This window comes from Solanum stenotomum, chromosome 1 (genome assembly GCF_019186545.1).
Source record: "Solanum stenotomum isolate F172 chromosome 1, ASM1918654v1, whole genome shotgun sequence".
In the NCBI taxonomy this organism is placed as follows: Eukaryota; Viridiplantae; Streptophyta; class Magnoliopsida; order Solanales; family Solanaceae; genus Solanum; species Solanum stenotomum.
In genome coordinates, this window is record NC_064282.1 from 14,850,130 (window position 1) to 14,864,174 (window position 14,045).

General features: G+C 35.8%; 3 protein-coding genes across 3 annotated transcripts; 1 reads left to right on the forward strand and 2 right to left on the reverse strand.

The window, feature by feature from the left end:
* Positions 1–18: 18 nt before the first annotated feature.
* LOC125850708 (uncharacterized) lies at positions 19–1,122 on the forward strand. Its single transcript, XM_049530562.1, has one exon. The coding sequence runs from the start codon at positions 129–131 to the stop codon at positions 858–860; it is 732 nt and encodes a 243-aa protein (XP_049386519.1). The 5' UTR covers positions 19–128; the 3' UTR covers positions 861–1,122.
* A 2,609-nt stretch (positions 1,123–3,731) lies between these two features.
* On the reverse strand, positions 3,732–5,510 carry LOC125850755 (eukaryotic translation initiation factor 1A-like). Its single transcript, XM_049530606.1, has 2 exons — positions 5,146–5,510; positions 3,732–4,117 (listed from the first exon to the last, which is right to left on the reverse strand). Exons 1-2 carry the CDS (start codon positions 5,398–5,400, stop codon positions 3,938–3,940), a joined length of 435 nt encoding a protein of 144 aa, XP_049386563.1. The 5' UTR covers positions 5,401–5,510; the 3' UTR covers positions 3,732–3,937.
* Positions 5,511–6,815: 1,305 nt separating this feature from the next.
* LOC125850407 (BTB/POZ domain-containing protein POB1-like) lies at positions 6,816–11,352 on the reverse strand. The gene is made up of 6 exons (XM_049530264.1): positions 10,983–11,352; positions 9,862–9,984; positions 8,992–9,113; positions 8,839–8,902; positions 8,274–8,553; positions 6,816–7,887 (listed from the first exon to the last, which is right to left on the reverse strand). Exons 1-6 carry the CDS (start codon positions 11,236–11,238, stop codon positions 7,074–7,076), a joined length of 1,659 nt encoding a protein of 552 aa, XP_049386221.1. The 5' UTR covers positions 11,239–11,352; the 3' UTR covers positions 6,816–7,073.
* Between the last annotated feature and the right edge of the window lie 2,693 nt (positions 11,353–14,045).

Genomic DNA, 14,045 nt, shown 5'->3' on the forward strand with positions numbered 1-14,045 from the left:
GTAGTTTCTTAATTTCTTTACTTGCCCCGGTCCAATAAGGGTTTTTGAGGGGGTTTCAATTACATCGTCACTTTCATCAGTTAGGTTTTTCAATTGCAGTGCCGGATTCATTACACAGTGAAATCAACATGATGCGATTAACAGAAATCGCAAAATCCAAGCCCTTGACCTCATCAATGGAAACCCTAGGACACCAATTCATACAGAAATGCTTCGTCAGTCGAACAGCAAAGGGAAAAGGTAAACTGAAAGCAGGGCAGCCATTGAAAAGATCAAAAGTTACTACGAGGAAAGGCGCAGAAGTTGCAAAAAAAGAACCACCTAGGAGGAAAAGCGAATTTGACGAAATGGTTGAAGATTGTTTGTCTTCTACAGCTCCAGTCAGATCATTGAAGCCCAAAGAAAAAGCCCGAGAAGCTGAAAGGGAGAGAATGGGTTTAATTAGCAAAGCCAAAGATGAAGAGATGAAAAAGATGAACAAGATGAAGAAGGAGTTTGCGAATCCATGGCCAATTGGTCCACCGGGTTTGGATTTGATTTCACTTGGGCTTGTTGATGTAGAGAAGCTTCCTAAGTATGAATTGACAGTTGAAGATGGAAGGAGGCTGGCGAAGGAGAACAGTAGGGTTCTAATGCGCAAGCATAGGCAGAGGCAGGCTGCTGAAACTACATTGTTGAGGTTGAAGAAAGAGGCGATTGAGGCATTACCGGAGAATTTGAAAGCTGCTGCATTGGTTCCTGATATGACACCATTTCCTGTGAATCGATTTATGGCTACTTTGACGCCACCTATTGAAGGTTATCTTGAGAAGGTTATGGAGGCAGCTAAGAAGAGTTCTGCAAAGGAGAAGCTTAGATGATTGGAGGGTAAGGTGATAGTGTAATGCTACCTTGTGTTTGCTTCTTGAGAATCCCTAATTTGCAATAAAATTTCAATTTTTATGAGCATTGTTTTGCAATAGGCCCGACTAGAAGAAGTGGACCAAATAGATTAGATTGGACTTGGAGGATTTCTTATAGATAGTTTGATATTGAGTTGTAGTTGATTGATTTTGATCTAGAATTTGTACCTTTTCAGTTTGATTTATTTGTGTGATGATATGATCCAAAGGTGTTTTATGAGCTGAAAGAAAGCGCTAGGTTTAGTATTAAGAAATGTTACTGTTTGATCCTTTACGCTAGTAAATTATTACGACATTGGCTTACTGCCGTTTAGATTATCTAGGCTCTTGTTCCTTAAAAGCAAATGTGTTATATATCCATAGACATTGTCAATTGAGAGACTGCTTGCTGTTTGACAGATTATTTGGAAACATGCATACTATCTGTTCAAGGATACAACACTATCTTTCCATCTTTATGTATTTCATTTGTCCTCAAGCATTTATTCCGGTTTAGGATGTGGTGGTGGTGAGTGTCCCCCTGGGATTTAGTGGGCCAAAATGTGAGCTTTCTCAATATACAATGTTTTTGTATATTGTATAATGTTCCATAGAAGATATTTCTCGACTGAATTTTCTTAGAAAACTATTTCTTCATTATTTGAATGTTTGGTTGAGTGTAGAGATACATCACATATGACAGTAGTGGAAGATGTGATTGGGTTTGGATTAAGTGTTTAGGTGATATCTGAAGTAGCAAAAATTTACAAAGGTTTCTGCATGACTAAGAGTAAGTCATATAGGAGAGGAACTGAGATACTTGTAACAGAGAGTGACTATGCCCTTAAGCAATGTAAGTTTTGTTCCCACCACCATGGTAAATCTTTACATTGAGGCTAATCAGGAAAAATGATTCCATGAAGAAGTAGTAGTTAATCTTGATTGCTATGGTGTTAACCGTATTAATGATCTTCAAGTATTGAATTTTGTGCTGGTCTTCACCATGGTTATGTGAAGATGGATATGTAACCTAGATGGTTAAATTCTGGATAAAATTGACATCCAGCTAGTAATAATGACATTGAAGCTACTGCATAAACTAGTACAAACCAAATATCGCAGCGACAATGAATTTTCTCCTGGTATTTGACCTTATCTCACTAGATTCCTGTACTGGCTTTAATATTCTCTGATAAGCATGATGACTACTTTATAAGATTATTTGTCCAAGGCTAAAAAGACCATCTTTTGTTGAACAACCTCTTTGGTGGAGAACTCAAACTTTCTTTCTTTTGTTGTCATAGAATATATTGCACTTCATGCTATTTCCGTTAAGTTTTTTTTGTAACCCCTATGTCTTAGATGTTTTAAGACTTTTCCGTCATTGAGGTTATGCATTGATGAGCTTAACAGCTTCTCCACCTCCTTTTAACTTCCTTTCATCTTAGTGAGATTCTTTTTCTAATTGTGATAGGAAACTAGTGACTGTTACATGCATTGACTTTAGTAATTTGATTCCAAATGCAGTTGAAAGTTTTTCACAGAGATAGCAAGGTTTGCTGGTGATCTTGTGGCATTAGGAATCCATTATTTAGCAGCAAGATGACACTGGAAAACAAGAACTTGAATATGCCTTGTAAACTCATAGATAAAAGCCTTGCAACAATTCACTTTGTTTTGGTTAAACTGGCTTTTTTTTTCGCTTTTGTGGTACGCCATTTGTCTTTATGCCACAATATGCTTAGTGCCCCTTGCACTAGGTTTGCGTTGGAATATTTCTTAATTAGGTTGCTTTACTTGTGAAAAACAAGTCATAGCTTTTTCCCTTTCACTCTGGTCAAACTGCCACCGATTTTATACGAGACTACTTAACTAAGAAAGTTCATTGTTTTCTTTTCTGAATATGAAGTTTTCTTATTTCAATAATAGTAAGAAAGTAGTTCAATTATTGCGATTCTAAAATGTAAGCTTTTGAATTAGTATAGGAGAATCTCCTGTACTTTTTTCATTATCATGAAGAGCTTCTTAAAGCATAGGCGTCCTATAGTAGAACTAACGACTATACAACTTTATGCCAAATCATAACGATAGTAGAATCAGTTTGTGGTCAATAAGCAAAAGAATAGTGCAGATTCAATAAACAAGAAAAGTTGTAAAAAAAATGCAAGTCATAAGGTTCAAATTCAGCTATTCAACATCAATTCTGCGAGGTTGTTGGACTAATAATGAGAACAGTATTGCAGTGAGATTGACCTGCTTAGTAATGCATCTCCGTATACCAATATGTCAATGCATATTCTCTTGGGTCTCGTAACATAGAAGGCATGAAGAAATGGCAAAAACTGGGGTTATAGTCTCACTGCTTAAGAGCATTTCAAGGAAAAACGAGACAGTAATCATATAATGCATGAATTAGTATTCTGGGGAAAGAACCCCCAAGATGCAACACTGAAAAGTGTGACAGACTAATTTCAACTGAGTGGACTCTTTTCCAGCATGGAAGCTACAACCAAACTAGCAAGAAAACTAGGCTGAGACATGCTCACTTAACATAAAAGCTTCTTTTTTAAAGTTCATCATCCATAAATCAAAGGCAGCAAGAGATATCCAGCACCACTCCACTACATAGAATTGTTTCCAAATCTTAAGTCATAGCTACAAACCTACAAACATGTACTCAAAAGAACAAACTCTGAAAGACATCACCACTAAATAACAAACTGTACCTTCACCAGTGTTTTAGTAAAACTTAGAGCAAGTAACTCAGAAGGTGCTCTCCTTTTTTCATTTCTGACTTCTGAGTATCAACACAGACTATTATTGCATCTAATAAATCAAGAGTTGAATGAATAGAATAGAGAACAGGTGGCTATTATTGCATCTGCTTCATCAAAGCATAAATCTTCACACAGAAAAACTAGTGAACAAAGTTCAAACATATTAAGATGGTACATATAAGGTCTCTCTCTTTCTTTTTGTATTGAACTCAAACTCTAAGGAAATATTTGTGAGGCAAACAGGAACCCCCAGTGACAGCACTGTTTAGATAAGGAGTTCTAGATTTTGTCAATGTCTTCGTCTTCAAACTCAATGTAATCATCAGCAGCATTCTCATCTTCTTCATCCAAATTAGCAATACCCTCATTGAGCCTAGTGTTCTCTGGCAACTCCCCGTATGCCTTCAACAACCTTGCCTCATCTGGCATATACTTCAGAATAACATCAGCCTTGTCATCCTGGCAAAAACCCAAATAGTAAAGTTTAGAGAAAACAATTAAAGAGAATCCAAATTCACATTATATAAGAACTGAGAAAACATAAACAAGCAACCCAATGTAGATTAATCGCCCAAGTAAAACATTACAGAGAAGATCCTCACATGAGAAAGAGGCACATTTAGAAACCCAGAGATCTCCCTGGCACTCGTATAACATTTTTTTTTTGGATAAGTAATCAAAGATTTACAAATACTTGCACTAAGCCAGTGCAACAAAGGGTAATTGGAGATTGTGCGGATCCTCTATTGTATCTAGAATTCCATCTACATCACATCATGTACGACAACCAGAATTCACCATTGAGCCCAACAACTGGATATCAAGACTTCATATTTATACTTGCACACTCAAATAACCAAACATAATACAAATAAATATGAAGATTTTGCATTTATACTCTTATGACACTCAATAATCAAATGAAAGTACCATCTTTGTTCTTCAAGCAAAGGATTACAACAACATAACCCATGTAGACCCAAGTGGGCTTTGAGGAGGGTTGAGTGTATGCAGCCCTTAGAGAGGGTTTAATCGAAGGACTGTGGAACTAAATTAGCTTTGGCCAAATACACAAATTGCAATAATGCATATCATGCGTTATTTACAAGGTTATCAAAAAATTTACAATCAGTGAACGAACAAGAAATATGAATCATCAACTCAATTCTTTTTTGGGAGGAATCCACAACTTTTAGAAAAGGAAAAATCCGTATACAAATACATAAAACACAGCTCAAAAGACAGGAAGGAAAAATCAAAATCACAGTTTCCAATCAATCAATCAATCAATAATTTCATCCCAATTCTGAACTAGTTGAACCTCTATACTCTTTTCCGCTAAATTCCGGTCCATCAAAATCTCACTTTTCCATAGGGGAGAGGGAAAATCTCAGTTTTTAACATGGTCGACTAAAGCTATGTAATTTCTTCCCATCTGCAAAAACCATATAAGAAAAAGATTCAATCGAAAAAAAATCGGATCTTGCCTGATAATCACGGAGTCCGACAAGGACGATATCACCGGCGGCAATCCAAACTTTCTTATGCATCTTACCACGTATGTGACAAAGACGTTTAGTCCCATCAATACACATAGCTTCACACCGTCCATTTCCAAGCATACGAAGAACTTGAGCATATTCCTGTCCATCTTCCTTAAAAACAAGCTCTCTCTTTTCATCATCAGCTTCGTTCTTTCCTCTCTTCCTATTCTTTCCTCCCTTTCCCTTATTCTTCGGCATGATTACTTGGGTTTTGCTTTGATGGATACCTTAACCCTAATTTGAACGATGGAATGAAACCCTAGAAATGACTCAAGAGAGTTTCAATTTTTCTTTTCTTATCAGAAAAATAAAGGGATTTTGATAATTCTAGTTTTCCTCTTTATATAAACTATTAAATTCATGTTGGCCTTTTTTCTACTAGGGTCTAGGTGAGTCGATTGTTTAGACTATTTTACCCTTTTCCGGTTGGCTAATGGGACTTTATATGTAGGGACAAAACTGTAAAATTATTGATGCATTTCATTTTCTATTTTTTTGAAATTTCAGTTTTATTTTTTTTCTCTTCTCATTTTTAATGACTCAAGGAACATTGTAGGAAGTTTTTCTACCATCAAATTTCTCTTTAATAAGATTGCTGGTTTGAATATTAGTAATTATTATTATAAACTACTAGTATACTTGAAGTAATAACCATTGCTAGATGTGTCTAATGTACGACTTTGAATTAGTCAAATTTTATAGTAAAATCGGATACGGGGTGAAAAAATTATATTTTTTTTTAAAAGTAGATTTGGAGGAAGTATCAAACGTGTGGGGGAGTCAACCCAAATAATTGTAGTTATTAGATTGCGTACACTCAATTGTTCTTTATTCTATTGTGATATATATATATAAGAAATTCTTGTGTTTCCTGTTATTTTCTGCCAGCCGGAGATAACTTCAGAGTTCAGAGAATAAAGATATTCCTGCAGTAATGTTCCACCATTATTACAAAAGCATAACCTATTTCACTTCCAAAATATTTCCCTTATAACATTGGATTACTCCGTTCATCTCAATTTATTTGACACTTTTCATGTAATTTATCAATCAATGAAGTTAACAAAAAACTATATAAAAAAATAGAACTACTCAAAAGACTAGTATTATAAGTTGCTTTTTAGCAAAAAGATCACCAAAAAAACCGAAAGTGTCAAAGTATAGAAGAATCTCGTGGAAAATCAGAGATGATGCCAAAAACTTTGTCGAGGGAATATTATATTTGGATGAGCATCTATTATTTGCCACATTCAATGCATATGAGACGAATAACCAATAGATGAAATCACTCTTTTTCGATATAGCTAAAATTGTCGGGCAATTGAATAGGTAAACATGCTGATATAGACATGTATTGTGCACTGTTTACCATTCACCATCACAAGATTACTCAATGCTATGAACGCCCAATGGCCAGAGCTCACTTCCAAATTTCAGTAAGCATAGACTATGTAATCAATCATACCATACAACATCAAGTTTATGAGTCACCTTCTATATGGTATCCATGGTTTATCAGAAGAAAGTTGGCTAGCACGTTGATACAAACTCAGCTACACATTGTTGTACAATGTTTAACGCAGCATGACATTTCAAATAACATGTACACAATATCAGGACAACCTGTACTAGTATTACATTTGAGCATTTCAGAATAACCAACGTAATTTTTCGCTCATCAATTCCATTTACATCCTTTTCCATCTCTGCAGAGCATGGCAAAAGTGATTTCATACTAAATATTTCAATACCTAGCCTATGGCAGTTAGTGCCTTCATCTAAACCTTGTCTTACATGCTTTTATTAAACCAAGAAACAGAGTGTTGAACTCACCCAAGAAGCAAAAACAACAGTATCCATTGACAAAGGAATCAACTCTTGATAGTAAGTTCAGCCCTGAGATGGAGCATGCCATTAGTAAAATATGGACTGTCCTCAGCGATGAAAGAAGTCCATGGTATGGCAAATAGATTGCGGTAGCCAACTGCCTTGCCCCCTGTAAAAGTGTAGTTACCTTTGTACTTGCTGACATACTCCTCCCCTGGTTTGGTTCTTGCTGCAAATTCATAATCAACAGCAAAAGTCACTGAACCTTTCTCCTGCATCCCCAGAAAGAGACCAAAACAGTGGAAAGAGCTTTGCTGATCCATGTTGCAATGTGCAGACAGGAAAAAACCTTGTCCCCCTAAATGAAATGCTTGAGAATACACTCTTCCTGAAGGAAAGAGGTTAGCACATTCCTCCCGCTTAAGATCCAGATAGACTACACATTGTTGCCGTGGAAGTCCAAAATCAACCACCTTCACAGGTCGATACTTGTAAGCACGCTCCACAAAACGATGACTAGTGGAGGACGAGTCTTCTGCAGCTTGGGTTCGCTGACGATGAGGAGCCTCAGCTTTATAAAAGAGAGCCTCAAGCACAAGCTTGGATGCAAATTCATGATCAAAGTCATTACATGCCAGAACCTTCCGAAGCTTTCTACAGCTCATAAAAGGAAAACGGATGCAACGACCAAGTCGTGAACCAAGGATTTCTCGCCGTTCCTCTATCTGTGGATAATGAGTCCTTGTCCACTTCAACACAAAGTCGTACACTGCATCCTCTGATGCTATCTGAAGGTCATCACTGAACAAAATAGCCTCTACTCCAGCAAGAGGCAACTTCATGACCTCTTCCTGAAACCTGTTCAAAGACAATGAGCTCATTATCAAGCACATACAAGTGTGACAGCTAATCAAAACTCACCAAAAGCAGCAGTAAATGGAAACAAAATTTTCACTTGTTCTTTGTCCACATTAAAAACAAGTACTGAATGGAAAGAAACTTTTCATTGTTTAACAATTCATAATAAAGAAAATGCAATGGAATTTTGAGTGATGGAATGTAGGGCAGAATTCCAAGAACATTTCTGGCATTGGATAAAAAAGGTCTTCTAGAAAACATAAATTTGTCACCACTGTATTGAACAAAGTATGCTGTGGAGACTGAAATATCATTGTAAGGCAAATAGACAGCTGCATTAGAACAGAACTAAGAAGAAATAGAGATTAATCAGTAATGGAACAAACTTGGTAATATCTTTGTATCTTGCAGCTAGGAATTGTTCTGCGGCATCGGTCAAAGGCTTAACTGCTTCAGCCATCAGGATGCTAGAAGGAAGCTCCAAATACAGCAAAGCGGACTCTGGAGTCATAGGTAAATTACGCAGTTGCCGGCTACAATGCCGCATGCAAGAAGCAACTTCAAACTTGTCGGCAGCCATGAGTACGTCCAGCAAAGCAGGTGCTGTATTAGTGGTCAATTTATTGCTATACATAAAATTCAGGAGCTCCATCAGTGCAGCTTCCTCTGCTCCATGAGAATAAAAAAGAACATTATTTCTCATGAAATTGATAGGAATCCTACAATTTCTCTAAGGTGACAATATTTGACCCACAATTGTCAAATCACTAGTACTAGATGCTGACATAACAATGAATATAAAATGAAAGAAAAATTCTCTCCTCTGTGCTTTGCAAGTTTCGCATAAAAAAGGGAAGCTCAAAAATATGCTCACACAGCAAAGTGCAGTTCAATGTAGCAACTGACAAGAGGTCAGCAAAATGATATAATGTGTCTTAAATTTCTGCGTACCTGAAGCATTAATTCTTAGAGTTACTTGTCTTTGCTCAGACTCCCTCATCCCATTGGAGAAGAGCTACATAAATACAAGAGAGCTCAGTTGATTCTTCATGTATAAACTCAAGACAGAGCATAAGCAGCTTGCATATGAAAAAGAATGTTTACCTTGTAAAAGAAAGGGCTCTTTGCTGCTAAAATGGGGGAGCTGATATGTAAGGTTTCAACTTTAACAACTCTTGGAGAATCAAAGTTCCAAGATGAATCATCAGCATTAGTAGCTTCATCTCCTGCAGACAAAACACTGCATCGCTTGATTATCTTTCTCAAGGTACTTTGAAGTAATTGTGGGAATCAAACAAAATACAAGTTATGAACACCAGGAACAACTATAGGAACATGTCATATGATTCTGCAATAAGATCAGCTTCAAAACAAGAAAGCGGAAAGAAAGTGAAGGACAATGCAACAGTATGTTACAAAATACACAGACAAAGAAATGCTACTACTCTATTCTGCAACATATAGCAGAAATAAAAGGTCAGTAAAGATGTACTTCTCTTTAAGTATGGTTCCTTTCCATTTTACTATACGTATACCCATCCCTTACAAGGGAAAGTGTCCTTATGCAACAGAAACACTGTTAGAATTTGTTTACAGTATTATCTCAAAAAAAAAAAAAATTGTTTACAGTATGCCTGGAGATCACCATACTTTAAAACACGATATCCGCATACAAATTCTTTTATAAGCATCCACATTCAAATTTAAAATATAAAGAACGATGAAACCGGTCTTAGCTTAAGGTCATGGTTCCGAAGAGATCAGCTATTGGCTCATTGGCAAGCCTTTCATATCTCTGACTTAATTATGTTTCTGTTATATTTTATTCTTTTATCTTTATATTTTAATTCAACAGAGTGGCACTGAAGTAGCAAGTATTTTGACAAAATACATGGAAATTAAAGAAACCTCATTGTTTATCGAAGAACAGAAGCTGGAGGAAAAGAAATGTAGGACTGGATTTGGTTTAAATACCCGAGTGTGGTTCTTCGATCATTGCAACAACTGATTCATCTTGATTTTCGTTCTCAACATCTTCAGTATCAATTTGATTACAACTTATAACCTGCTCTTCAGGACAAGCAGTGATATCCAGAGCTGCAAATGAGTGGCACGTGTCTGGTTATCATCATAGAACAAGAAAAACCCATGCCAGCATAACAAAATCAGAAGTCTAACCAATATGTTACATACATAACGTTCATTTCAAGGGAAGCAAAAGAGTATTTCATAACCCCCTCCCTCCATTCCTCTTTCCCCCCAACAAAAGAAAAAGAAAACATGTAATAATCATTTAACAGCACCTTTTTCAAACGGAAAAAGAGAATTTGTTAAAACAACTTCTTTTAGAAAGAAATAAGTAAACACAAATTTGTTAAAACATCATCTATATCACGTTTTATAACAACAACAATCAAATGTCAACTAGACCATTTGAATATAAGAACAAGAGCATTGGACACTGTATGATGCTGTCTAGTGGAGTCAGAGATCCTTTAGAGACGGAATTATACCTCAATCCCGAATTAGTTAGGGTTGGATATATGAATCATCTATCCAATCCATTCTACCTAGTTCCTTTCATTCATTCAGATTATTTGTTACAGTTAGACAATCATTACACCGTCAACTATTGCAATCTTACTCCTTCAACTTAGGATTAGTTACATGTGTAAGCTAACATGTGAAGAGCTCAAAGGATCATTTTAGTTCAGTTAAATTATACTATTGAACATGGATGACAAAAAGCAACCAGAACTCCTTTCTTATTCTTTCAATCCTTTCTTCCTTTCTCTTTCTAGCAAAATCACAATCCCACAACAAATAAGTATGTCTTAAACCCACTGTTCCAAATTTCCATACACAAAACCTCCCTTTCACTTTGGAGATCATCCATAGCCAAAATCAAGGTCCACCAATTCTCAACTCAAAATCCTCAGTAACAGAAGTACCCAATTCATAAATTACCTAGAAACTCAAGCAACTGAAGCTTATATAGATACCCAGTTCATAAATTAGCTAGAAACTCAAGCAACTGAGCTCAAACGCCCGATTACATAGCTAAGATAAAGAGAAAAAGGAGCAAAGAGACAAACCCATTTCCTTCCTGATATCTTCTCTACGTCGTTTGCGATTACGCGCCCAATCAGCTAGACTCTGAGAATGAAAGCTATCTGAATCAGACTGGGGGTCGAACGAGTCAGCCATAATCTCGATCTGAAGTAGACGATCGGAGAAGTTGACGTCGTTGAAGGCAAAGCCAAAATCCGGGTCCCGGGTACTGCTCGGTGAGTATTCCGGGTCCATAACAGCCGTTCTCGGGTCGAAAAGATCCAAATTCTGATCCTTCATGGCTGTAAACTCAACTGTAAAGATTCTCTTTCTCTCTAAATATCCGGGGGATTTTGCTTTATAATGTCTCTGAGATGTGGGCGGAGAAATGTTTGGGGAAGACGGAGGAAAACGGGGCGCGGGGGTTGAATTATAGAAGATAGACACGTGGCTTTGATTCTATCGAATAATCAGATTTTAAATTTATGTTTAAAAAAATATTATAATGTTCTCGAACAAGAAAATTTTTAAATATTTGAAATTGTTCATTATTCAAACATATAGTAGAAAAAAATAATGAAGTTTTAGTTTCGAAATCAAGTCAAATTTAGTAAAAATGAAATTATATAGAGAACCAAACGAGAAATAACAAACAATATTAATTACATTGTTCGTGTGACCTAGTAGTCAATGAAGTGGTTGAAAATTATAAGACCTCGTTTCAAAACTTAGTGGAAACAAAAACGATTAGGTTCTTTTCATCTATCCTAATCTTGGTGGGACAAGTTACCTGATACATATTATTGGTATTATGTGTAGCCTTGACTGAGTTACATGATACATATTGTTAGTGGGAGGTGGCGGATATCCTTGAAATTAAAGGTGTGCGAAGATTGACCCGAACATCGTGGTCATAAAAAAATCGGCAAAGGGTCATATATATCCTGTACTATAGGAAATAGTTTAAATATACCTTTGGTTATATTTTCGGGCTAAATATACCCTTCCTGTTATTCAGATTAAATATACTCTTATGACTAACATAGGACATGTGGACAGCTAAGATTAAATGAAATGTTCAATTTAAAATAAAATCAAATTCGGATATAACCCGCTCACCTCAATAATTTAACCCAGCCTAATTATAATGTTGATCCACCCACGTCCTCTTATCAATGAACTCCAGGAAAGGATGGCTACAGATACAAATTAGTTTTTTGAAGAATGTGAATCCATATATCTGAATGAAAAAGTGATGCTAACTTATCATGCATTGTCCTTCTCCACATATTTTTGAATTCCATTCAATTTCCAGCTAAGCATGTCAATCCACGCACAAATTCACATATAGGAGTAACACAGTAGTATCTTGAGATCCAAATGATAAAACAGGATATGAAAAGGGAAAGTGACAAGTACAATAACATATTTGAGGGAATTTGGTTTTAACCTAAGAGATTTCTGGTTGATTTATCATTTTATTTCTTCTTGCTCCCCGCCAGAGCCTCAAAATCCTCGTCGATAGTAGCTGCGAGGAGATACAATATAAATTGGGTGGGTCAATGTTATAATTAGACGGGGTTAAATTATTGGGATGAGGCGGGTTATATCCAAATTTAATTTATTTTAAATTGAACATTTCATTTAATCTTAGTTGTCCACGTATCCTATGTTAGTCATAAGGGTATATTTATCACGAAAGTATAACGAGAGGGGTATATCTAGCCCGAAAGTATAACTAAGGATATATTTAAACAATTTCCTATAGTACATGGGTATATTTAACCCTTTACCGTAAAAAAATACTACTTATAAAATAATATAAAAGCAAACAACACAAATCTCACTTTATAATATCAAATATTAAAAAACGTTACACGAACTAACACACTATATATGTGCCTAATAATTTGATGCATAATATAATATGCAGGAAAATATCTACTCGGTTCTACGGTTTGCGCAGCCTATATGACATCTAGTTCCACGTGTTTAATCAGTTTGATTTTCTTCCACCAAGAAAAACTAAACTTTAAAAATTGATAATGTGAAACATCTTTATTTGGCAAAAGATTTATTATTTTATGAGGCATGGCTTATGGATAAATTATTTAAAATATGCCGGATTAATAAAAAGAAAAGAATATTTCCAATAAAATACACCGAGAGGAGTCAACGGTCAAATAGGCTGCTTTTTTCCTCTTAGGTCAAAGTTAGCTTTAATTTGAACCATTTAGAGAAGTATTAAAGCTAATTATGAACTTACCAAAAAGCCCGATTAGTAGGTCCCATCCTCCATTGGACTAGACTTGTTCAATACCACCGAATACAAGTTAAATTGTCTGTTTGACGGGTGTATAAAAATAATATTGAATAATAACGTAAAAATTAGATATGTTTCATCATTTCTTATTTATAACTTAGTTTGTTGTAGATAAATATTTATGAAACGTCATGCGGTGATATTTTGCTTTATTAATTCCCGTAATAAGCATATTCGTAGAACAGGAAGAACTCTTCATCGTCTTCTTTTTAAAAAATTGGGGCAGCGGAAGGGAAAAAGGAGGAGGGATTACAACGTGATAATCGAATCTTCATCAACAAAGTGAAAATTTAAATAGCTTAACCACTTGAACTACTAAAATTTCCTGGTTAGAATCGAATCCTCACAAACAAGGTGAGAATCAAAAGTGAACTCGCTCACGTCAGAAATGGTTCTGAAGGCAAAATAGGTGAATTTGCACCCCTCTCCCTGCACGCGAGATATGTGTGAGGCCTAATCCAATTCTGGTTGTCTTAAATCCATATAATTGCCATTATTTCAGAGGTATTATCTTTGGACCGTAACATTCGATCACCTATATATATATATATATATATATATATATAGTTAAAGTGTGTGACCATCTCATGCCCCTCACGTACGGGCCTGATTCTTTTTTATGAATCAAGCATGTGAATTTTTTTTAAAATTTTGGGTGGAGGTGAAATTCGATCTCAGGACCTTTGCCTGCTCTGATACCATGTTGAAGTGTGTCACCATCTTATCTAAAAGTTTAAGCGATTAAAGAAAGCACACTTTTATTATTAATGATATTCTCAACATA

Coding starts and splice junctions, on each gene's coding strand:
- LOC125850708 (XM_049530562.1), top strand. CDS start 129: ATGATGCGATTAACAGAAATCGCAAAATCCAAGCCCTTGACCTCATCA.
- LOC125850755 (XM_049530606.1), bottom strand. CDS start 5,400: ATGCCGAAGAATAAGGGAAAGGGAGGAAAGAATAGGAAGAGAGGAAAG. Junction 4,118..5,145: donor TCGGACTCCGTGATTATCAG/GCAAGATCCGAT, acceptor GGTTTTTGCCAG/GATGACAAGGCTGATGTTAT.
- LOC125850407 (XM_049530264.1), bottom strand. CDS start 11,238: ATGAAGGATCAGAATTTGGATCTTTTCGACCCGAGAACGGCTGTTATG. Junction 9,985..10,982: donor AGATATCAGGAAGGAAATGG/GTTTGTCTCTTT, acceptor ACTCATTTGCAG/CTCTGGATATCACTGCTTGT. Junction 8,903..8,991: donor AGAGCCCTTTCTTTTACAAG/GTAAACATTCTT, acceptor GTATTTATGTAG/CTCTTCTCCAATGGGATGAG.